This window comes from Micromys minutus (assembly GCF_963924665.1).
Source record: "Micromys minutus genome assembly, chromosome: 1".
Taxonomy (NCBI): Eukaryota; Metazoa; Chordata; class Mammalia; order Rodentia; family Muridae; genus Micromys; species Micromys minutus.
Window position 1 is genome coordinate 209,739,380 of NC_137969.1, and position 24,895 is coordinate 209,764,274.

At 38.0% G+C, this 24,895-nt stretch overlaps 1 protein-coding gene and 1 pseudogene across 2 annotated transcripts in view; one reads left to right on the forward strand and one right to left on the reverse strand.

The window, feature by feature from the left end:
• Nucleotides 1-20,257, forward strand: part of LOC308417347 (proliferation-associated protein 2G4-like) — a 158,886-nt pseudogene extending 138,629 nt beyond the window's left edge. The window contains exon 3 of the transcript in view: nucleotides 20,118-20,257. The product of the transcript in view is annotated as a proliferation-associated protein 2G4-like (transcript). The remainder of the gene's footprint in view (nucleotides 1-20,117) is intronic.
• Nucleotides 20,258-20,896: 639 nt separating this feature from the next.
• Nucleotides 20,897-24,682, reverse strand: FSCB (fibrous sheath CABYR binding protein; the record flags this gene model as incomplete). Its single annotated transcript, XM_080912603.1, has 1 exon — nucleotides 20,897-24,682. The coding sequence occupies one exon, from the start codon at nucleotides 24,680-24,682 to the stop codon at nucleotides 20,897-20,899; it is 3,786 nt and encodes a 1,261-aa protein (XP_080768729.1).
• Between the last annotated feature and the right edge of the window lie 213 nt (nucleotides 24,683-24,895).

Genomic DNA, 24,895 nt, shown 5'->3' on the forward strand with positions numbered 1-24,895 from the left:
ATATCCCAAATCCCTTTACAGAAAACATCCTTTATGTGTCTATCAAATTCTTACAAAACTGTGTCTCTCATCTTTGTTAGCTCCAAATCTTTCAACAGACATCTGGTACCTTCTTGATAAAGTCTAAATTCCTTATGATTGAATAAGGCCCTTCACAATTCTCTGCCTGCTTCTCTAGCATTTCTCACCACTGTTTCTCTCTATTTGTATATTCCCAATTTTCTCTCTGGGTTTCTCACTGGATGACCTAATAACATCTCATCTTTTAGCTCATGATGACCTTTTTTTTACTCTTCCACAGTCCCTAATGTATTGTATAGCAATAGTTCCTTTCTGGCTGGACTGAAAGTAACTGTCCTCTTTCTGATGTGTATGCAGATGAGTTTTACCATCTTTTGGGTTATGGATTTTGAACAGAGATTGACAAGCTTTTCTGTTACACTATTTAAGCTTTGTAAAGTCACAGATGAGTAACACTAAAAACCCATAATCAAGGGGGATCTAGCCAATAAAAGGATCTGCTTTTGCCAATGTCTTACCTAAGCCCTTGGCTAGACTTGTGGTGATAAAACACTCAAACTACCTTCTGTTGTATTTAAACTCTGCTAATAAGAAGTCTCTGTAAATGTGAGTCCAAGTTCTTTCCAAGAAACACCATATGGGATCATGTGGCCAGGTCGTGGGTTTGCTTGTTTGTCTAATTCTGCCCAGTGTGTGGAAAGCAACTGAGTGGTAATTATGGAATCAGTTTGCCCCAACTGTGATGAGACAGAGATGGAGGGAGAAAGAGAGATTGTGTTGGGGTCACCTAGTTCCCTATTCCTATGCACGGGCATGTCCAGTCTGTCAGTAGGCAAAAACTAGTACAGTCTAGTTTGTTCCAAATAGAGGCCAGAGTAAGTAGTGGAGTTTCAGCACTTTACTCAAGGGTCAGTCACCAATCATGTCAACTTTCTTCTTCTTCTTCTTCTTCTTCTTCTCTCTCTCTCTCTCTCTCTCTCTCTCTCTCTCTCTCTCTCTCTCTCTCTCTCTCTCTCTCTCGGTATGTGACAACCACACAAGTTCCAAGAGGTACCAGAAGTCTCATTTCCTGACATCCCTGAGTACATATATATGCTGGATACTGCTCTACTCCAACTCCAGCCCCACATAATCTAATAATCAATCTCAGATCTTAAAACCAAGCCAAATGCACAAAGGAGATACACTAAAAAGGAGCTAAGATTTAACTAACTCATTCTGGTACCAATAAATAAACCATTCCAGAGTCAATTGCAGAAATCCCAGAGAAGCAATTAGAATTAAATACTTTTTAATTCCAAGAGGGAAGAACCAGGGCACAATTACAATCAAGACTCAATGTTTAATGCCTAAGACCCACTAAACATCTGATCTCCAAAGGGCTTGGGTGGCTCCACTTCTACAATTCTACCATTCATGTCACATATACCTCATCTTGTAGGCTCAGACACACTCCACTTGAGAGCTATTACTATCCTTGGTTAACTTTCTATGTTACCAGTGTCTTCAAAATCAGTACCAGATAGGTGCCCATTATACTTTACCAAGTTTAGTTTCCTGCCTGAGGTGTAGCTTTGGCATCTCTAGATCACAGCCTCTTTGTACTGGTCCTGAGCATGTGCTTTCTAAAGTATTTCACCTCTATAACATTGGTCTCTTATTAATCACAGCTGATTTTTCAGCCTCAGCTAATGAGTGTCAATTGTCCCAGTAAAGCAAGGGTTACATTTTAATAATTCTGGTCCCTTATTATACTCAGATGATTCTTCAGTCCTAGCTGACCAGAAGCACAGATTACATGAAAAGCCCTGATAGAATTTTGACATATGTCTGAGACATTACAATTCAGACTTACTAGTCCATTATCAGTCATAGGTGACAGAGAGCTCACAGGTATTCCTCTGGTACTTACTTTATTTAGTCTCCAGATAAGCAGGCTAGATAGAGGTCTTTTGGTGAGACAACTTCTGATTATGCAAGTTTAATAGCTTGTGACTTGTCAATGAGTCAAGTGATTTAAAACTGAAATACTAACATACAAGGCTCATAAGACTTTGTCAGCAAGTTCTCAGACATGTGCAGGGCCTGAATTCATACCTCTGTAATTTCCAACCACTCTGGCTATTTTTATTTGATGTTAAAAGCAACTATAATGGAAGCTTGCTATTCATATCCATATTCACAATCATTGTTACATCTGACTACTACACAACAAGGAGGCAAGGGTTCAGGAATGCAACAAGTAACAACAAAAACATAATAAGTAATTGCAAAGGGTGTACTTGTAGTAGCAGTGTGCATACCTCAGCATTAAACAACAGTTCTCCCATTAGACTTAAGACCTGCTCAACAGGAAGGAGACTAGATCTGGTACTGCAAACCTTGCTCAATATATATCAATATATATCAATATCATCAAAATATCAACGATCATTAAGTCAGAGTTGTTGGAAAAGAGTCTTCCAACCACAAATTTAGTAATGCAGCATGATCCTAAACAACAATCTATAAGCATTTGTCCTTATACCCATAGATAAGTATAGTCTTCACCTATCAATAAGAAAACATCTTTTTGCAAAAGACAGAAACCATTTATGGTGGTTTGAATTAGCTTGGTATAGGGTGTGGCACTATTGGGAGGTGTGTCTTTATTGGAAGATGTATAACACTGTGGAGCCAGGGCTTTGAGATCATATATATGCTAAAGCTCTGCCTCATGTAAGACACAGTAGTCTTCTCCTGGTTGCCTTTGGAACATGATGTAGAACTCTCAGTTCCTCCAGCACTTGAATTCTCTGCTTGAATACCGTCATGCTTCATGCCATGTTGACAATAGACTGAATCTCTGGACATGTTAATCCAGCTCCAATTAAATGTTGTCCTTAATTTATTAGTTATCTTAGTCATGATACCTCTTCACAGAAATGAAACCCCTATAAGACCCAATTAATGCAAAATAGTATGCATTAAATAAGAGGCAATGAATTTGAGAGAGAATGAGGAGGAGTATGTGAGAGGGTATAGAGAGAGAAATGGAAAGAAAAATTTTTGAATGAAATTATAATCTGAAAATAAAAAAAAAATTAAAGCAAGGGATGAAAGGATAAATCTTAGTGAAAGAAGCCTAAAGTCATCCCTGGTTGAAGAAGTATAGAATTGGCAGTAAAAGTGGTAATAACCTCAAAGATTGCCAGGATAGAATGGTCTGTAGTACAACTGGTGGACATCAGAAGACACCTTTGTTTGGCCAGAAGGATAATACTACCATTGATAAGATTCCTTGACCTTAAAGATGAAATCAGGGACAGGGCAAAAGCATGTGTCTAATATGGTAAAGCAGCATCAGTAGCAGAGAGATTATAGACTATACCACCCCCTTAACTTATGGAAGTGAGAACCAGATAAGAATCACCCCGTGTGCTCACAATACAGCAGTCTGCCTTCAGAGTCCCTTCTTCTCCTGACTCCTCAGTAGTGAGTACTTTCTGCTATTCCTAATGTACCCCTCTGTTGCCTCTGGGAGCTTTCCTGAAATTGTTCTTTGTCGACACCACATGGCATATGGTTGGAATTACTAAGGAAGCATGGAACCTTTAACGTTTACCAAGATTCATTCAAGAAGAAACCAGGCCATCTACCTCTCAGCCATGCAGGGTCTTCTCAGAGCCATGGAGGCTCAGAGAGTCTTTGGGAGTTTTCTCATATGCTGGTGTTTTCCACTAGAGACTACTATTGCATTATTTACATTGCATTTAGGAAAGGCAGTGTGCAGAGAAAAATATTTTTTTCTTAAGTCCCATGGATTAAAGAGATTTCAGTGGTTAAGGAAACAGTCTACCAGAGCCTTTGCTCAAAAGTACTCATCTGTGTGGCAAAAGAGGGCATATTATAATATCTTCCAGATTGTTTTTATCTTCCTATGTGTCCTCTGGAGATTTTATCAAGCTGACGAATGGGACGTGTATCTTCTTCTTCACTAGTGAGCATAAAAGAACAAGAAACTTGTTCGGATCTCATCATCTGAATAAAGTTTTGGCATATTATTATCAGTATCCCTTTTAATCAAATTTATAATTATGTAAAACTCCATAATAAACACTCAGGGTAGATACTTTATTTGTAATGTAGAAAATATGGACTGTTTTGTTCCTCAGCCTTCTTGGGTCTCAGAAACTTAAAAGTAAAAACACAAGAGAGATTGCATTGGGTACATTGAGGTATGAAGGAAGCAGCAAGGAGGAAACAGAGAACAAACTTGGAGATCCTGGACAGAAGAAGAAGGCATTAAAACCCAACAGAGACCTCAACACTAGCCTTTTACTCAAGTAAGATATTATTGGCAGAATTTTCTGGTAGCTGGTACTGGGATGCTCCAAATTCAGTGACCCACTGCGTTTTGCATATTTAGGCAAACATTCTACACTTGAGCCCCAACTACAGCTCTAGGAATAGTCCCATGGCTAGTAATCCTGGTATTTCCTTCCCTGCTTCCCACCAGCCCAGAGACCTGTCTCTTGCAAAGCCAGCAGAGAGCTCTAAATGCACAAAATTAGGAAATCTGAAGCAGGGAAGGAGTGTGTGTGGAGAGTGGTGTGTGTGTGTGAGTGTGTGTGTTTAGAGGGCATTTGCAATTCACCCCGCAGTCCAGATAAGCCTGTGTCTACAAACCTAGCTCTTGACTTAGAGTTCACTAAGGTGTCAACTCTTTGAGGCTGAATATTTGTATCCTGCCTATTAGGAGCTCCAATGAAAAACACAGACAAGCCATGAAGGTTCTGGACAAACATCCCAAAGGCCCTCAGGAATACCAGCAGCCAAAAAATCTCTCTTACAGAGACATTTCCATTCTAGCTCATTCATAGCTATATTTTGGGCACTTCCCACTTTGATCATTGAGCAAGATTACTATCACTTTCTTGGCTCTATATTAGAAAGCTGAACATGATTTTATATTTTCCTTGTGTGCTAGTACAGCTAAAGAAAATCTACAATTTATACCCAGTAGTAAAAAGGAAAAACAAACTTAATCCAAAGGAGTGCCAATTATTTTACTAATGTCAGTGCCAGAGGAATTAAGATCTGGTCTCTGGTGTTCCCTGGACACCTATGTTCATATTCACATACCCACACATACACATGTAATCAAAAAATTTCGGAAAGATCTGCAAAAAATCATGAGCCAAAAAAGTCTGAATCTTGTTCCAAAGCCAGTTTGTCTCACTGCCAACCTTCCTCCCCCCAACCCTTCTCTATTCTTTATCTTCACTCTGCCTTTCTGTGCATCTCTACTATGTGTAAAGTGGAGAGCTCTTTTGTGTATGCTTAGTCTAATAGGTCAAATATCCATGGTTGCCTTCTAATCTTGGTACCAGTTATCTCCCCTGCCATGCTTGTTACCTCCTAATTTAAGATTTTCATTATTTCTTTCACTCTTATCCAACCCATCACCAAGTTGCTTCTATTTCTTCTCACTATCAGCTACTCCTTCCTTCACATCTTTATCCCTGCTGTCAACGTTTTACTTCTGTCCTAAACTATTCCTGTAGCCAAATAACAAGTATCTAACAAGAATCTAACCTGTGGGTTATACAGTTCACTAAGACAATGGCTTTAAAACTTGGCAACACCAGAGAAGAGCTACTTTTATAAAACCTAGTTTAAACCACTGTGATTATTTTCAATAAGTGAATAGCATAATTGCAATACTTCTGATTATTGAACAGAAGCATAAGTACCACTGTTTAGGGAAAAGTTCTTCTCTGCATATCTATCATATCAGCTGTATTTTAGGCTACATCTCTTACTCATTTTTCTTTATATTTAATTAATTTCACATTTATTTTCTATATCATACAATATAATATACATTATATTTATATATAAAATAAAATATATTATATTATTTTTATTTTATAAATAGTAATCTCAGGAAAATAAATCTCAGGCAAACTCTATGACTTGATGCTACAAAGCATAAAATATCTTATAAGAAAACAATTATCCAATAAATCACTTTTTTAAAGAAATGTTCCCATGTTGACATAATCTCAAAATAATAAACAAAGCTTCAAAGTCGCCTACTAAAACATGTTTGCGAGAACTCTTTGCTGTTGATCTGTGTTAATTAAATAGATTTAGATAAAATAAAAATGCATGTAACTATATGACATAAGGATTAGTGTAGCTATCTTTTGGCCTGACACCGTTTTTGAGGGTCCCTGCTTATCTTGGAATTATTTCCTAAGAGAAATATGGAGAAATGCTACTTGCAGAACTGGGTGTTTCAAATGCACCCAATTCATGTATTACCAGGCAGCCTTCCAAACTACTGTTTTATGATCTTTAATACTTACTGTTCACCATGATATGAAACTTAATTCTGGGGGCCTATCTATCCATTAATAAATATGTTTAACTCAGAACAGTGGTTCTCAGCCTTTTAAATGTTCTGACTCTTTAATAAAGTTCTTCATGTTGTGGTAACCCTCAGCCATTTGTTTGCTATTTCATAACTGTAACTTGCTGTTCTGATATATAATGTAAATATCTGATATCTGATATGCAACTCCAAAAGGGTCACAAACCAAAGGTTAAGAACCTCAGACTTAAACTGTTGAAGATAGGGTAGACTTATTGACGCTACAGGAAAATATACAAGGTTCTAGGTTCAGTGCCCCATATAGCAATAAATAAGAGAACAAATAAACACTGTTGGTATCTTAAAACATGCATGTCTCTTAACAGATACTGAAACTCTGTATGTGAATAACTTCACTAATTTTAGCTACCAATAGGACAAGAATCAATAAATCATGGCTTACATTAGGAGATGAGAAGATGAAGACAATGCTGTTCAAAAATGTCATGGGGATTGGTCTAACAAGTAACTGGAAATACTGTTATAAGTTAAGTAGGAGGACCAAGGTTCTGTGAAAAGTAAGTAGTGAGTCACAGTGACTTTCTCACTTGCAGCAAGCATTTATATTGAGAAGAAATGTGCTGTAATATTTAATGAGTATAACAATTGCCACTGAAGTGACTGTGTTCAGAGGTCAGTGCAACTTAAAAGTACATCCCTGGAGGCATCTGACTATGTTTTGTAAAGGGGAACATGGTGAGTAAAGTTACCCAATCTCTCCAGACAAAAACAGCCTGCCAATGAGCCAAAGAGTTCAAGAATGAAACTGTAAAACTGAGCATTACGACTGAAACACTTTCTAGTTTTCTCCACAGACTTGTGATTTAAGAAAAAAAAAGTTTTCAACTTCATTAATTAAGTCACATTATAGGAAATGTAAGTATCTATTCACCTCCATAGTTTTGGAAATATTTTGCAACAACTACTCATATATTCTTAGTTAATTACAAGATTCTTTGTATACTATCTCTCATAGTATCATATAGCATTGCAACAATAAAAAAAAATATATGGTGTCTAAAGACCTCAATACAAATGCTAGCTTATTGGTTACAAGCTGACCTACTGAAATGGCTTAGATGAGTTTAAAATTTAAGATAAACTTGAATTATTAAAGGCTATGATTCGCAAACTTGATATATAAGATAAGTATGGGGAAACCCTAGTTGTGGGAAATAGAAATCAATGAATTTGAGAGAGAGAGACAGAGAGAGGGAGGGAGAGAGGGAGGGAGGGAGGGAAGGAGGGAGGGAGGGGGAGGGAGGGGGAGAGAGGGAGGGAGGGGAGAGAGAGAGAGAGAGAGAGAGAGAGAGAGAGAGAGAGAGAGAGAGAGAGAGAGAGAGAGAGAGAATAATGTGACAGATGAGAGATAAGAGAGTGGAAAGGAAAAGGAGAGGTGATGCAGTTTTATTTTAATTAAAATCTGTCAAGAAAAATAACCCCTTGGGATGAAGAATTTGACCTCTCTCCTTTGAAGAGCCACTGCTCTGGTTCTATTGCAATGTGGTTGGTTTAAGAAGTGTCATCAAATTTTCCTGTATAGACACAGTAAAAGAAGTTTTCTGAGCTTCTGTTTCGGATTTAATGTTCGGATATGTCATCATTTCCATAATATCTAATAAGGTCAATGAAGAAAGGCAGACAGAGGCCCAGTACATGCTCAACTCTTTTCTGGTTGCCTAGGTGACCTCATTATGCCTCAGTGCACGAATTCAGCCTCCAAGTGCTCTCCTGATAATACATCTGACACAAGCACTTCAGGAACAGCTCAGTGCTGGCTGATGAGTAGCTACACAGCGAGCTGTGTCAGGCTTCTAGCCATCTGATTAGATACCATAAGTGAGTCATATTTCATAAGCAACAGGAAGGCCAAGTATTCTGGAGCTACAGAAAATAAACTAATCATCTGGATGCCAGCTGTTCAATAAAGCCACTGGGGGAAAATGCAGGCACTGACAAGAGCTTCTGGCCTTCAGTTCATAGTCAACTGTAGATTTGCAAAGCCTACCTAGAACAGAACACCAACATTAATAAAAGTCAGTCATACATCCGAAAACTCTGAGCCTACCAATCTGACGTCTGACTGTGTTATCCTAAGATGAATCCCAGTTTGGCTTGCTTTATTTCAAAGTGAACAAAAATTAAAATAAAATAAACATTCTTGAGCCAAAACTTGGCTCTACTTCACTAAAATTTCCAATGATAGCACAGTTCATATATCAAAGAGCTGTGCTTTCTGTTTTTAGTCATCTTTGTAGAGTCTTATTTTCTTATCACAAACTAGGTCTCTGCTGCTTCCACTGTCAGCCCTAGTTCCCTCACTTAAGACCTTTGTTTTTTTCCTTAGGCAGCTCTGAAGGATTCCATTGTTCAACAAGCGACAAAACATTGAGTCATCTGATTTGTTTCCCACAAGTATACTTCAGAGGGTCATGCGCCAGAGGAAATGCAACATTCTAATGCAGTACAAAGAACAGCAGATTACTGTCCCAGCTATGAACAGCCATCTCCCAGTTAGTACGTGAGTTCTCCACAGGGGCCTGACCTTAATTAGATCTAAATGCTACTTTGTGATGGTTTTACTTCTGTCAGATCCTGCCGCCCTGCTCTTCCCTCACAGGCTACTAAAATTCTATTAACTCCCTTCTGACCTCTGACCTACTCATCTCACTCCTGTACTTTTAGCTAAAGGTACCATTGCCAGGATCTTCAGAGAAAATGGATTGCATGCCCACCTCACCAAATTAACATCTTTGATAACACATAGTTCCAAACTACCCAAGCAGAATCACGTGCATCAGAGAACTCACCCAGTCAAATTCAAATAATAAAACATAAGCAATCAAAATGGCACAGAGAAAAGCTTGGAGCATCTTACATGACTTCTCTCTGTTGGGATTCTATAAACCCCACCCCACAGTTACCTGGCAATAACCAGGTATGCTCCACCCCAGTTGCCTGACACTAGAAAGGGGCTGCTTACCCCTTCCTCTCTCTTGTGTTCCTGCTCTTTGATCTCCTGCTCTTGCTCTTCTCTCTTGCCCTTTCTCTCCCCATTCCCTTCCCCCCATCTCTCCATGTGCTCATGGCTGGCCTCTACTTTTCTATTCCTCTTCTCCTCTTATTTTCTCCCCCTTTCTCTCTCTGTCTCTGTCTCTGTTTCTCTCTCTCTCTTTCCCTCTCCCTCTCACTCCCTCCCTCCCTCCCTCCCTCCCTCCCTCCCTCCCTCCCTCCCTCTCTCTCTCTCTCTCTCTCTCTCTCTCTCTTTCTCTCTGTGTGTGTATGTGTCTGCCTCTATTACCCTCTTAACTCCCCTCCCCATCCCCTGAATAAACTCTATTTTGTACTATACCATCATGTGGCTGGTCCATCAGGGAAAAGAGATTCCCAACATGAGCCCCCAGAGGCATCTCCCTTGCCCCAATGCTTCTTCACACCTCCATGGCGCATATGCCCCCCACCTACTCTCTTCATCTTTTTCCTAACACACACATCTTACCATTCCATATTCAACAGGTACCATCTGCCTGAAGAATAAAGAGGTCTCTGATTGAGGTTTACTAGCCTCTTTATGAATTTGGGGAGGTTAATTGTAATATTGCAGCTTTATGCTCATAAATTGTAGGAATTACACGATATTTACACATTTTACAAATTTGTAGGTTCTAGGTGATTTTATTATAATTCTAAGACAGAAACAAACTGTATTAGACTCCCTTTGGAGCAAAGACCACTAGTCTATTTATCTGAATGCTCAGTTATGACATTACAAAGAGATTAGATGGAGTCAACTCATTTTTTTTCTCTCTCAGCAGTCTTCCCTGGTACTCAGGGAAGAAATGGACCACACTGCCCCATTAGCTTCTTCCTTTCTGCTATCCAGGCTGTCCTAATGTGCTTTCTGTTGATATGAGAAAATATTCTGACCTTTGGAGAAGGCTTATTTTAGCTTATATTTCAAGATCATTGCCCTTCAACTAAGGAAATTCCAACAGGAACTAAAGGCAGAACCCCGAGCCAGAAACTATAGAGGGATGCTGCTTTCTGGTTCACTCAGCCTCAAGCTTTGAAACATCTCTGATATGTCTACTCTTTGATACATCCCAGCCCCACCTGCCTAAGGATGGTCTTGTCCACAGTAGGAAAGCTACCTATTCCTACATTAATTAGCATTTTTAAAAGTGCTCACAATTATGCCAATGGGGCAATATGATAGAGACAATTCTTCAGTTGAGGTTTCTTCTTCCTTGGTGACTCTAGGATTTGTCAAACTGACAATAAAAACTAACGACAAGCAGATCCTCATTGTTATTATAGAGAGTAACCTTTGTTTTATACTAATAAGTACACTAGACTTGATTTTCTTAGCTATTCTTTCTACTGCGTCCGCCCCCTAATAATTTATTTCCTCATTTCTTTGTGTGCCTTCTTTTGCTGTGCTCTATGATACAGCTTTGATATACACACCAGCATCTTCTCTATCCCCTTACTCCCTGCTTCCATTTCTAACACAGACTTTTCCTCAATGTTTGGGATTGAACCTAAGTCTTCATACATGCTAGAAAAGTGTTCTGCCACTGACATGCATCCCCAGACCAAGACCTTTTACTCACTAAGTAAATACATTTATTGTCCCTCTTTAAAATATATTTGTTCATTAGTTTTATCCTAAAGGTATAAATATCTCATTTGTCTTCATTTTTATAAATAAAATCCAAGGTACTTATTCCTAAATGTGACTGTTAAGTACTAATGTGGAACATTTTGGCATTCTGTGAGCTCTGTAAGACATTTTCAGCTGCTCATTAACTATAACCACCTGCATGTTTCATAAGTGCTTGAAACTTCAAACTCTAAAACTAAAAAATGTACCAGTTTCTATCTTCACCAATGTCTTTATGCCTTTTCCCAAATTGTAGTGAGTCAAACACACATATGTGGATGTGCAAATCAACAGTCATGTAAAATATTCTTTTATCCATTGGGTATGACATCTGCTCAGCAGAAAGCAGTATTATTTCTATCTTCAAGGTAACCCTCAAATCTATTTTCCTTTCAGACACAATAAGGTTGCTTACATTGAATCATTTATCATGTGAGTCCAGTAACTCAACAACCCCAAAAAAATGTTACCACGCATTTTCTAGCCATTATAAGCAATAGCTTCAAATCCTGAACTCATGGTCTACTGAATGTACCATTCTAGCATGCTGGTTCAGACACCTTTGGGTGGAGAAAATGAAAGTCTAAATAGTAAAGTTATTTATCCTGACACTGTAAGTGCAGCACAGCTTCTTTTCTTCTGTTCATTTTGCCTTTGCCATTGCTCCTGTTGTAGCTTTGTTTTTGTCTTTCTGTCAAGGTTTCCCCAGGGCAATAGTCTTCTTCATTTTCATTTTCTCTGCTAACACTTTTGGAAATATTTGGGAATAAATATCAGAATTATAAAATTCCAAATACATAATTTCAGTGGTACAACATTGGACCTCTCCACTAGAGGCAAAATTATAATTTTCTATAAAACAAATCATATTAAAATTTAGTTTTCAGAATCTTCTAACAATGCTTAATTGGTTAGAAATGTACCTCATCCAGTTATGGTTTTGCCTGTAAGTAGGGTAACGTTTATAAACACTTGCATAAATAACATGACAAATGTACAGAAGCATTGCATTTATAGGAGAAACATGCAAGTGGAAACTCATCATGACTTGGTCGATGCCACAATCCTGTTACAGACATTCTTTGGCTAGACTGCTTCAATGCTACAGACATTCTTTGACCTTAATTTGGGCTCTTATGCTCTTTATTTCATACAATGAGGCTCACCCATATTATCGAAGCCAACAGCACTTAAATTACACATACAGAAAAAAAGTGGAAATAAATTTTTAAAATGTTTTTTTTCGTGTATTAGGCGCTGCATCCATTTTTTTCCATTTAGGACTATGTGAGAGCACTGGCCTAACATGCATAAAGTCACAGGATTCAATCTACAGCATCACAGAAGTAAACACAATAAAACTATAAAGAATTATTATACACATAAACCACATCTACACAGCATCAGCCAAACACCTTCATTAGTATTTGATTATCTGCTGGACACACATTATTAGTTAAAGTGCCACATAAAATAACTCTCACAACCATATAAAAGTATTTCTGATATATTTTTCGGACATAATCAGGATGATGCAAGTAAGAGCTACAGTAAAACCTACCACAGAGAAAAACACACTAAGAAAAAATTTTTGAGTTGAGAGTGGGTAACTACTTTTAAATTTTCGTTCATATGCTGTTGATGAAGGAAGCACATTTCTCAGTCAAGGAAATATGCTTGGTTATGCCAATTCAATTATGAAGAGTTGATGTCACAAAAAATTTTATGATGATCTGGGACTAGTAATACCTTGAGGTCTAAGTGATGATCATTCAGATGGAAATGGAAGTCACACTATTAATCAGCAAAAAGTGAACGTAGATACATAAAAAAGGAGAGACAAAAACCAGTCCCTTGAATTCTTTAGGATTTGTAGATTCTAAGATGATAAAACAAACAAACAAACAAACAAAAAAATCTTAAATATCACCCCACCAGTGTTAGAGCATGAAAACATTCTAGATGCAGAGGCGACATAAATGTCAAATGTGAATGTTTTATGGTATTAAGTGCAGCTACTGGACTACTCAGGAGAAACATGGGCACTAATTATTAAATATGGCAGTCACTGTGAGTGACCTTTACATGTAATTTTACTTAAACAGTGAGCTAGAAAGCCTGATGAGAAAAGAGAGCAGGCGGGAAGAAGCCAAATCGCATTGATTGTGTCAAGTTTTACTAACAAGGTAAACTGATAAATGGTGTCAGAGCTAGAACATAAAGCTTGAAGAGATTATTTGCTTGTGTAAAAAGGATGAAAAATAAGCCTCTGTTCTCTCTTCCTCTCTCATTCTCTCTCTCTCTCTCTCTCTCTCTCTCTCTCTCTCTCTCTCTCTCTCTCTCTCTCTCTCTCTCTCTCCCTCTCTCTCCCTCTCTCTCCCCTCCCTTCCTCCTTCTTTCTCCTTCCTTCCTTCCCCCCACCTCTGCCCTCATGTCCTTTCTCTCTTTCTCTCCTTTTCTGTTCTTTCTCCCATGGTGATTTCTCTGGCCTCTGGCTTTGGGGCAGGGAACTCACCTGAGAATACCTTCCTAATAAACCTGCATTTACTATTTAAGAAAAGTATAAATATTTTTAAAAACTAATTGGAGACTTTAAAATTTATTAGAAAATGATGATGGAGAATTTAAATTTTTTATCTGTGCAAAAGCAAAAGAAATTAGCTTTGCAAGGAGCAGAAACATATTGGTAATGGAAAACAAGGCACAACTCCACAGACACAGACACAGCATCACTGGGTATATATGAAAGTTCTCAGGAAAATGCTAGCCAAACTGCGTCTTGTAGGATAAATGGAACCTCACATTATATATTTAATATATATAAATATATACACATTATAAATATTTAATGATAATAACTGTAAAAAAAAATTGCACTCCTGGCACCATGACAGTCTTTGTTCTCCTTTTCACTCCCATACAAAGAAAAGCACTTTTATTCAGCAGAAAACAATTAAGGGAGAACTCAAAAAGGCAGAAAGCAGAAGTTGAAGTACTCAGAGATACAAGAGCCAGAGAGGCAGTCAAATGGCCTGGCATTTGACAATCACTCCTCAATCCATGAAGTTTATTCTGGCAACTGACTGCCAGTTTTCAACTTAGCATGAGAGGACAGTCCAGGTAGGTTTCTTTCTTCTTTTTTCCCTTGCACATCAAAGATGTTTCACCAAGAAGCCTAGGGAAGCATCTTTATAGAGGGACCTCAATGATAACAGAAGCTAAAAGGAGTAACCTCTACCCCTCCTGCCACTTTGACCCTACTTAAGTACATCCGCATCACTAAAGGAAAGCATCTGCAATAATAACACTTATTCACAAGTCCCTTGTTGCTAGGGATATGAGACTTGACTTTTTCCTGATAAAATACTGTGTGACTGCAAAATCCAAATATTTGACAATAGTAAAGGTTTTGATTGTGCAATGACCAAAAACAAATTTAGAATCAAAGGTAAAATGATTCAGGGTGATTCTACCAGCGCTTGCATATGCTGCATCGTGAGACTTCATCACAGCCTGGATCCTGAGTACATGATACACACTACTGTGGCTCATACCACATCACGTGACACCCTGAACCATGACTGAAATGGTCCAGACTGCTCAATAGTTTGAACTGCAGTGCTTTCTTCTCTGTGTGAAGTTTACTGCTTTTATAGAAACCTAAATTTAATTATAGAAACCAAAGAATTTAACGTACTTCCCACCATTACTCCTCAGAATTTTAATATCAAATTAGGGTATATATCATATTGTTAGGATATTTATTAAAAATGCTAGGCCACTGAGGCAGGAGGGGTGGCCCTGTGGGAAAGCACCCTCAGAGAGGCAAGGGGAGGGAGGAGGGTATAGGGAATTTCTGGAAGGGAAACTGGGAAGGGGGATAACATTTGAAATGTAAATAAGTAAAACAACCAGTAAAAATGTTTGAGTTTCTATATTAAGTTTCATTTCTTAAAGTGTAACTTGACTGAACATGTTTAGCAAGTCTATGTGAACTTGTGGTCGACCTGGTCAACATAAAAAAGTTCCAGGCAGGTTGAGTCTTTATAGTTATACCCTGTCTCTAAAATAAATAAATAAATATTTTTAAAAATTTGGCTGAATTTTAACATTGAAAAAGGAAAGAATGTTTGTTCTCCACCACTGCTACCATTTTATACTATGTATTTATAGAAAATGGTATTTTCAGTAATGAAAAAGAAAAAAAAATACTGACAAGTGCTGAACATGCTCTGAGTCCTTCAGTATCAAATACTGAGGCCAGGCTTTATTCTTTATGTAAAAATCAATGAGCATGCCTATCTTATTAGATTGTAAAGTTGTATTCTGTCTTCTAAAATATGTATAATATATGTATACTGCAGACTTTTTAAAAGAATTTCCTCTTCGTTATCTCTCAATAAATGGTTGATAGGTATGCCTATATCATATGGCATGTAACCAGGATCACATAAAACATGCTACTTGCCTGAAATGCCAACACTATGAAAAAATAAACAGGAGGATTACAAGATTGAAAGTTTGTCAAGAAAATAAATAATGAAATCATTTTTATTTTCTTCCATAGAATAAACCATTTATTTTTTTCCAAAGGTTAAAATTAAAGAAATTATACATATATAAAATTTAAAAAGAGGAAACAAATGATAAAGATAAAAAACAAACAGTGAATCATGCTGATAATGGAGGAGGGTAGTTCCATGAAACCGAGAGTCAGTTCTTTGATGAGATCTATAGAACTGATCACAAGACATATGGCTTAAAAAGTAAGGAGAGTGAAATATCAATGTATATTGGAATAAGGTATCAATAATTATTTCCGAGTTAGAAAGAAATCATAGATCATGTGATGATAGACGGGATTAGATCACATGACAGAAAGACAAAGTGCACATTTATATTTAAGAATGAGAATACTTTTTAAAAACCTTTCACTGGAATAAAACTCTAACCCTTGATGACTTCACTGGTAAAGTTTATAAAAGTAGAAAACTATGGCCATTATAAAACAAGTTTTTTTAGAAAAATAAAATTTATCATTTGAGTCTGCTTTGCACAGATATCAAAGCCAGACAAAAACGTGAGAAAAACACTTTCTATTGGTTATCTTCCTCATAAACATAAGATATCAAAATTATTAACAATAAGTTGACCAATAGTTGCTAAGTCACGGTTAGATAATAGTTCAACATCCTTGGCTACCAAATAACTAAATGCAAATTAAACTGCGGTCACATTCCATCTCACCTTGGCTTTTATCAAGAAAATAAATGATGTCAAATACTGGTAAAGATGTGAAGAAACAGGAACAAGTTACTCATTGCTGAGAGGAATGAAAACTAGTATAGGCATTTTGGAAATCATTGTGAGAGTTTCACAAATAAATAAATTAAATTAAATTAAATTCCTCCAGTATTAGTTTTACTCAAAAGGCAGATGCTAATAGATCTCTGTAGGTTCAAGGCCAGCCTTGCCTACATAGTATATCTCAGGATATATAGAGAGATTATGTTTCAAAAGATTAAAAAATAAAAATAGAGTTAAAATATTACCTAGCCATGCCACACGTCACATATACTCAAAGGATTCTGCAGCTTGCCATAATTTGCACATTCATATTTTTTGCTGCATTATTCACAGTAGCAAAAAATAAATAAATTGGAGCCAAACTAGACATCTCAGCAGAAGCATGGTTATGTGTGGCTATGTCCATAAAGGAATTTTACTCAGCTGTAATGATAATTAATTTATGAAATCTTCTGGGGGGCAGACAAACAAATGGGTCTATAAAGTATTATGTAAAGTTACTAAGACTCAAGAATATCAAAAAATGCATCTTTTATCTCAAATATGAATCCCAAAGCTTAATGTTTGTGTGTATTTATCTGTTAAGAAAGAGATGTCTACCAGGAGCAAACCATTCAGTAAGGCCCTGTTGACCCTAATCCATAATTCAATATCATATGCACAGGGGTTTGTAGGCAAATAGGAAGCCACAACTACTGTCTCTTCATGAGTGTAGTGGGTGTTTCATACACCAAAAGATAATCCACAGCTCCTACCCCAGTCTTCTTGTTCTAAAGTCCTTTTGCTTCCTTTCCCACAATATCCCTGAGCCCCAGAGGAGGCAGCATAAATTTCCTCTGTGGAAATAGTTATTGTCTCCTACTGTGTATTCTCTGAGACATACACTAAAAAACATGGTAATACAGATGACACTGGATAAATGCAGTGAGTCTAAATAAACAAAAAGACATAAATATGGGAAAGAGATATGCAGGGTTTTATACATGGAAAAGATAAAATTAAAAAGTGTTGGAAGTTATAGTTATAAAATAGTTATAAAATATACATTCTACATGTAGAAAATTACCAAAAGAACACAATTTGCTTCAAAATATAGGGGTGTGATAGTGAGTTAGGCTATAAAACTAGGTAGAAGATATATGAACAAGAGCTCTCATGGGTAGGACAAAAGACATAGTGACAAGGAAACAGAAGAGAAGCTGTTAAAAATGAGGCTGACAAAGGGAAAAGAAATTTTGGGAGAAGCAGAGAAAACAGAAACAAATTAACAAATTTCATTTGCAATTTTTATAGGAAAGCTTAGTTATTTGTATTGTGATACAAAATAAAAATTTTCAAAAGTCAAATATAAAGAATAAATACATTGTGTTACACATCCTGGAAAATATCTGGGGAAAAGACCTTTAACTGTGTTCACCAAAAGTGGTAAATATTTGAGTAGATAGAAATGTTTACACTGTTTAGCTAGTTCAAATAATATATTTGAATCAAAAACACACATAATACCTTATGTAATGAACAATTTTATGAATCTCAAGTCAAAATTAGCACATTGAATTTACAACTTTATCAAAATATTGTGACCAAATAAGGATTTATAAAGATGTGAAGTGTTGGTTTTACATGTAAAAATTTTGGGATTACAGAAATGTCTCAGAGATTAAGAATATTTGTTTCTCTTCTAGAGGACATGAGTTTGGCTTTAGCACCCACATCAAGCTGTTTTCTGACATATCTGATAGCTTCTTGTACTCCCAGTGGATACACACACAGAGACACTCAAAATATAAAATAAAAATAAATCTGTAATATTTGAAAACTAACCGAAAAACCTTAACACATTAACACATCATAAATAAAAATATGTATCATCTCAGATTCATAAAGAGTATTTACCAGAATTGAATATTATTTTCTACTGAGAACACTGTCAAGCAGCTATAAATATAAAGTAACTTTCTAAATCAAAAAAAGGCCTTCAATAGAAAACGTACAGTAAGCTTCTAAGCTAATAGTAAAATTCAGAACAATTTCCCACAAAATCATTAATAATGTAAGGATGTTGTTTTATGACATTTTTTACTAGAAGATCTACCTAGTGCATTTTTAAATTATTTTTAGATTAAAATATAATAACATCATTTACCTCTTATCTCCCTTTAAGGCCTCCCATATGTCTGTCCTTGCTCTCCTTCAAATTCATGCCCTTCTTTTTTATTAATTACTTACATACAGATAAATATATATTTCTAAATGGACAGGTACAATTTGTTTGTCTGTGTATTAGCTGTTTTCATGGATAATCATCTAGTATTAGATAACCAGTGCTTTTTTTCCTGTGAAAGACTGTTTTTCCTATTCTCAGCATTTCTCAGCCTGGCCTTTGTCTAAGGGTAAGACCTCCTAAGTTCTCCCTTATTACCAGGTTTATCAAATATATTTCTTGTTCATCTCATGTTTAGGTTGTCATATTGGTGAGACTTTATGGGTCTACATGCTGCCATTTCTAAGAGATACGATCTTATAGCAAACTTCCTATTCCATGGACTCATACAATCTCTTCATCCCCTCTTCTGAAACAGCCCATGAACCTTTAGTGTAGTCATCATATTGGAGATGTGTTATTTGTGGCTAGTCTCTAACCACAATTTTGGTTGGTTGTCATTGTCTGAAGTGGCATCAGTCTTTTACAAAGAGCTGTTTTCCTGTTAATGTCTAAGGACTATACTTTTCTATGAGCACAAAGAAAAATATTTTCAATGGCCTTAAGAATTGTGCTGGTTTAGTAAAGTAGTAGTTGCCTGTTTTCCTTGAGGACCCATGGACTTCACTAGCCCTGGGTAATTAGCTAATAGTACCAGATATGATTTCCTTCTTGTTAACCAAATCTTAAGGACAAATAGGTAACAGTTGGTTCCTGCCCAAGTGTGCATAGCACTTCTGCACACTCAGTTTATCCTGCCATTTTCGTCATTAATTTAGTTCATAGATGACATAGTTGGGCAGAACAGTTGGTTATTTCCCTTATTTGGAATTACCATGGCAATGAAAGCTAGTCTGAGGGGAGGAACTTTTCAGATCATTTTCAGTCCAAGGGTCTCTGGATCCAGTGTCTCAATTTTATTCTGTCTTCACAATTGGAAATTACCTTCCAAATATAGGATCAATCAAAGGCAATAGCATTATGGGGTCTCTTGGAAAACCCTGCTCTAACAACTGAAAAAAAAGGTTTCTCATGCTTGGTGCTGGAGGTCTTTAATAGATTATTGTTTGGCTCTTGGTGGACCATCATCAACCCAAATGGAAAACTTACATTTACTTACCTGTGTCATAGAAAATTTTAGTTATATAGTTAATGGTAACATTCCTTATGATATTTTCAGACATATATACTGTTACTTTATCCTCCTCATATTTTATATTATATATATTTCTCTCCCAGTCCACTACTAAGAGTCCCTTCTTTAGTCTAAAAATCACTTGAAGCCTATTATTTCAAACCCTACCCCAAACACTGCTCATTTAGCCTTTCATAGTTTCTGAAGTTATTCCAGGTGATGTACTACTAGCTTAAGATTTCAGTATAGGTGCCTCAGTTGAGAGAAAATTCTCATTTGACTCTCTGGGTCTGAGTTACATCATTCACCATGATCTTTTCTAGTTCTATCCATTTAACTTCAGATCTCATAATTTCGTTTTTCTTTACAGCTCAAGAGTATTCCATAGTGTATATGAACCATATATTCATTGTCCATTTATTAGATGAAGGTCATTTAGGTAGTTCTCATTTCCTTGGTCTTGTGAAGCAGATACCAATAAATAAGGTTGAGTATGTTCGTGTGGAGTAAGAAGTTGTGTCTTATAGATCTATGTAAAAGACTGGTGTGCCTGAGTAATACTTTGAATTTGTCTTGAGATTCCTGAGAATTGTCCACATTGATTTCCCCAGTAGCTGTATAGGAAAACAATGCTTATCTTAGAAGTAGTCAGTTGAAAGAGAATAAAACATAGGATGAATCATAACCAAAGAAAAGAACATCATATAATTTATATGTGTAAATAAAACTCAAGGCATTTAAAGATGACATCTTCAAGAAAGAAACTGTTATTTCTCTTGCAAATATATACTTACATACATACGTGTGTGTGTGTATACATACACAGCAAGAGAGATATTAAATAAAAAAAATCATTGTCCATGGGTATACTATAAAAATTAATGTATATTTTAAGTAAGAATGACAACCATAAATTTATTTCATTTTAAAGTAGTTATTTTACATGCTGTAGATTTGAATGAACATAACACAAGGGACTTTACATTGTGACTGCTTTTATTCATTTTCCAACCTGCATGCTCAGTCTTTTAAGGATCCTTTAACTTTAATCTACTCCTAAGAGTTCTTCCAGAAAGCATTTTATTTTCTAAAAAATGAACTTCCAGAAACCAAATAAATTGTTAATTTAAGTTAACACCTGACTATAGCTCAGGAAGTGGAGCCTTTTAACTCTATTTTAATGGTACCTTCTATCTTGAAAGTGGAGATCTGATCTTCCTTGGTCCCAGACACATTTTCAGGAACAGAATCTGTTCCTTCAGATTTTTTACCACCTTTCAAAGTAGAAGAGTCTGATTGCTTCTCTGAGATGTCTGCTCCCTGGGACAATCTATGTTCTTTTAGTAGATCCTGATCTACAGGTGTTTTTACTGAAGGTATAAGTGGCTCTTCAGCAGGCATCTTTTCCATGGGAAACTCTTGCATAGGAACCACATCAGGCTTTAAAGGCTGTTCAACAGCAGGAGACTCTTCTGCAGTTGTGTTAAGTGGTGGAGGCTGAATATCAACAGATAAACTTTTACGGCTCTCTTCAACCAATGTCAACTGGGCTTCCACAGTGGCATCTTCTACAGGAGCTCCCACAGATAAGGGAGACCGAGCTGCAGCAGCTTCTTCTGAGACTACTTTGGGAAAGAACTCCTCAGCTGGTAGAGGCTGATCTTCAGCTGGCGCCACTGCTCTAGGAGTCTTTTCAATTTGTAGCTTTTGAATTTCTGCAGGAGCTTCATCTGTAGGAGCCAAAGACAGAGGCTGAACTGAAGAAGCCTCTTCTGCACTATCTTCCTCAACTGCTGAAAGCTGAGCTTCGGCAGGGTTTTCTTCTATTGGAGCACTCACAAATGATGAAGGCTGGACTTCAACGGTGAACTCTTTTGCAGGGTATTCTTCAACTAGGGGGGCCTGAAATTCACCTACGGCCCCTCCTGCAATGTCCTTCTCAGCTAGCAGATGTACTTCAACAGATAAATCATCTAGATGGATCTCCTCACCTTGTGGAATCACTGCTTCTTCTAGAGAAAGACTTTCTAAGGGAGCTTTCTCAATGGATGGAGGCTGAAATTCTGCAGAGATCTCTTTAGCTGGGGAATCACCTGATGAATGTAGGACCTCTGTAGGACTTTTCTTAGCTTGTGGAGACTGAACTTCTGTGAGGACTTCCGCAGGGTCCTCAGTTACTGGAGATGGGTCTTCTGCAAGGTCCTTTCCAGCTGTTGGAGGTGAAACTTCTGCAGGAGCAGGACCCTCTTCAATTGGTGGAGATGGAACTTCTGCAGGACCCTCCTCATCTGGTGAAGGGAGACCTTCTACAGGGGCCTTCTCAGTTACTGGAGGAAGAACCTCTGCAGGGCCCTCCTCGGCTGCTGGAGGTGGGATTTTTGCTGGGCCAACCTCAGTTGCTAGAGGTGGGATTTCTGCAGGGCCCTCCTCAAATGGTGGAGGTGAAACTTCTACAGGGCTTTTATCAACTGTTGGAGGTTTAACTTCTTCAGGGCCCTCCTCAGTTGCTGGAGGTTGAATTTCGGGAGGACCCTCTGAAATTACTGGAGGTTGAATTTCTGCAGGGCTCTCCTCAGTTGGTGGAGGTGGAACTTCTGAAGAGCTTTCCTTAGTTGCTAGAGATGGAACTTCTGCAAGGCCTTCCTCAGTTGCTGGAGGTTGAAATTCTGCAGGACCCTCCTCAGTTGCTGGAGGTTGAACTTCTGCAAGACCCTCCTCAGTTGCTGCAGGTTGAACTCCTGAAGGGGCCTCCTCAGTTGTTGGAAGTGGAACTTCTACAAGGCCCTCCTCAGTTACTGGAGGTGGAACTTCTACAGCCATCTCCTCAGTTAGTAGAGGTTGAACTTCTGCATGGCCATCTGCAGTTGCTGGAGGTTGAACTTCTGCATGGCCATCTGCAGTTGCTGGAGGTTGAACTTCTGCATGGCCATCTGCAGTTGCTGGAGGTTGAACTTCTGCAGGTGGAATTTTTGCAGGGGTCTCCTCGGTTGTTGTAGGTATAATTTCTTCAGACCCCTCTTCAGTTGATGGAGATAGAACTTCTACAGGACCCTCTTGAGTTGCTGCAGGTGGAAGATCCATAGGGGCCTCCTCAGTTGCTGGAGGCAAAACTTCTGCAGGGCCCTCCTCAGATGGTGGAGGTAAAACTTCTGCAGGGCCCTCCTCAGATGGTGGAGGTAAAACTTCTGCAGGGCCCTCCTCAGATGGTGGAGGTAAAACTTCTGCAGGGCCCTCCTCAGATGGTGGAGGTAAAACTTCTGCAGGGCTCTCCTCAGCTGGTGAAGGTGGTATTTCTGTGGGGGTTTCCTCAGCTGGAGGAACTTCTACAAGACCCTCTTCAGTTAGTAGAGGTGGAACTTCTTCAGGTCCCTCCTTAGCTGATATAGGTGGAACTTCTGCAGGCCCCTCTTCAGTTGGTGAAGATGGAACTTCCACAGGCTCCTCTTCAGTTTGTGGATGTGAAAGTTCTGCAGGGGCTTCCTCAGTTTGTGGAGGTGAAACTTCCACTGTGCCCTCCTCAGCTAGTGGAGATAGAATTTCTGTAGTCATGTCTTCTACAGTTCCCCATTCAGTTGGTTGAGGCAGAAATTCTGAAGGAGCCACTTTTTCATGAGCATCCTCTGCTGATGGAGGCTGAACTTCTACAGTAGCCTTATCTACAGAGACTTCCTCAGTTGATGGAGGCTGGACTTTTTCAAAGACTTCATCAATAGCACATTCTTGATCTATTACAATATCAATTTCTTCAGCAAGTACTTCTTTAGAAGTCCCTTCATAGAGAGGGGGTTGAACTTCACCAGAACTCTCTTCAGCAGTAATAGACTCTGATCTATCTGAGTCTTCGAGGGTAGTGTAAATTGCTAAAACTGGAACTTTCCCAGGCACCTCTCCTGAGAGTGGAACCAGATCTTCAACAGTAAGTTGTGAAGGAGCCATCTCAGTTACCTGGGGATACTGTTGATCAGAAGGCTCATCTGAAACAGCCCCTTGCACTAATGGAGTACTAGTGTCATCAGGAGGCTCTGTAGAAGAAAGTTCATCAGCTGGTAGAGTCTGTATATCCACAAATTCTTTTGCAGTTTTAGTGGCTGTCTCACCTGTGGAAATCTCTTCAGCTGGAGATGGTGTTTGGGTAGGGGTATTCTCTCTAAAGAAGAGCTCTGCATTAACGGTGGCTTCATCAGCTGTTAGAGACTGAAATTCACCAGAAATCTCCCCTTCAGTGAAAGTCATCATGACATTAGAGAGTTTTTCAGTTGATGGTACCTCTATTTCGAGAGATCCATTTATTTCAACCAAAGGACCTTCCTGTGCAATGGATAATGTTTCTTGAATTGACTTATTCAGGGAGCTACCTGGCATAGACGTGATAGCTAGTTCTACCTCACTGAAGTAGGTCTGTTGTTGTTTGTCCAATTTCTCTTTTTGGCACATGTTTATCAGACTCCAGTCACCAGTACAGCTGGTCTGCTGAGATCTGTCTGTTAAATGAGAGGTGGGTCTGCTTGTTGGAATTTCTACTTCTGGAACACTCGGTGGCAATTCAGGAGCTGTTTCTCCAACACCTTCTGTTCTTTCTTCATGTATAAGTGTTTTATCAATGAATATGACTTCCACTTTTTCTTCCACAAAAGTGTCTGTCTGCAAGGATTTGTCAGTCATTTCCTGGCCATGCTTTCTCTTCATCCAAGTTTGCTGAAGTTGAGAGGATAGTCTGTACTCTTTTCCAGAGTAGTTGTCTTTAGTTCCAGGAATATCACCAATACTATGGGTAGCTTTAGGGGCAGGAGGTTGTACTGAAGCTATTGCTTTCTTTTTGTCTGTTATTTCAGTCTGCTGGGACTTATCTACCATTGGTTGGCTGGGACGTCTTCTCCTTCTATATTCTTGCCTCCCTAATGATATAGGATGGTCATGTTCATCACTTTCTTCCATTTCTATGACTGATGATGGTCCAAGTTTATCAGTCTTCAATCAATTGATCATTAAGAATCATAAATATACCAGGTGGTTACACCTTTGCCTTCCTTCATTGAGTTTTTATAATTGAGCTCAAGAAAAGATAATTCATAAATTATACCATCCTTTACTACACTCTTGTTGGATCCCACCTTATTTATTCATCATCTTTCATGTTATGTTACTTTT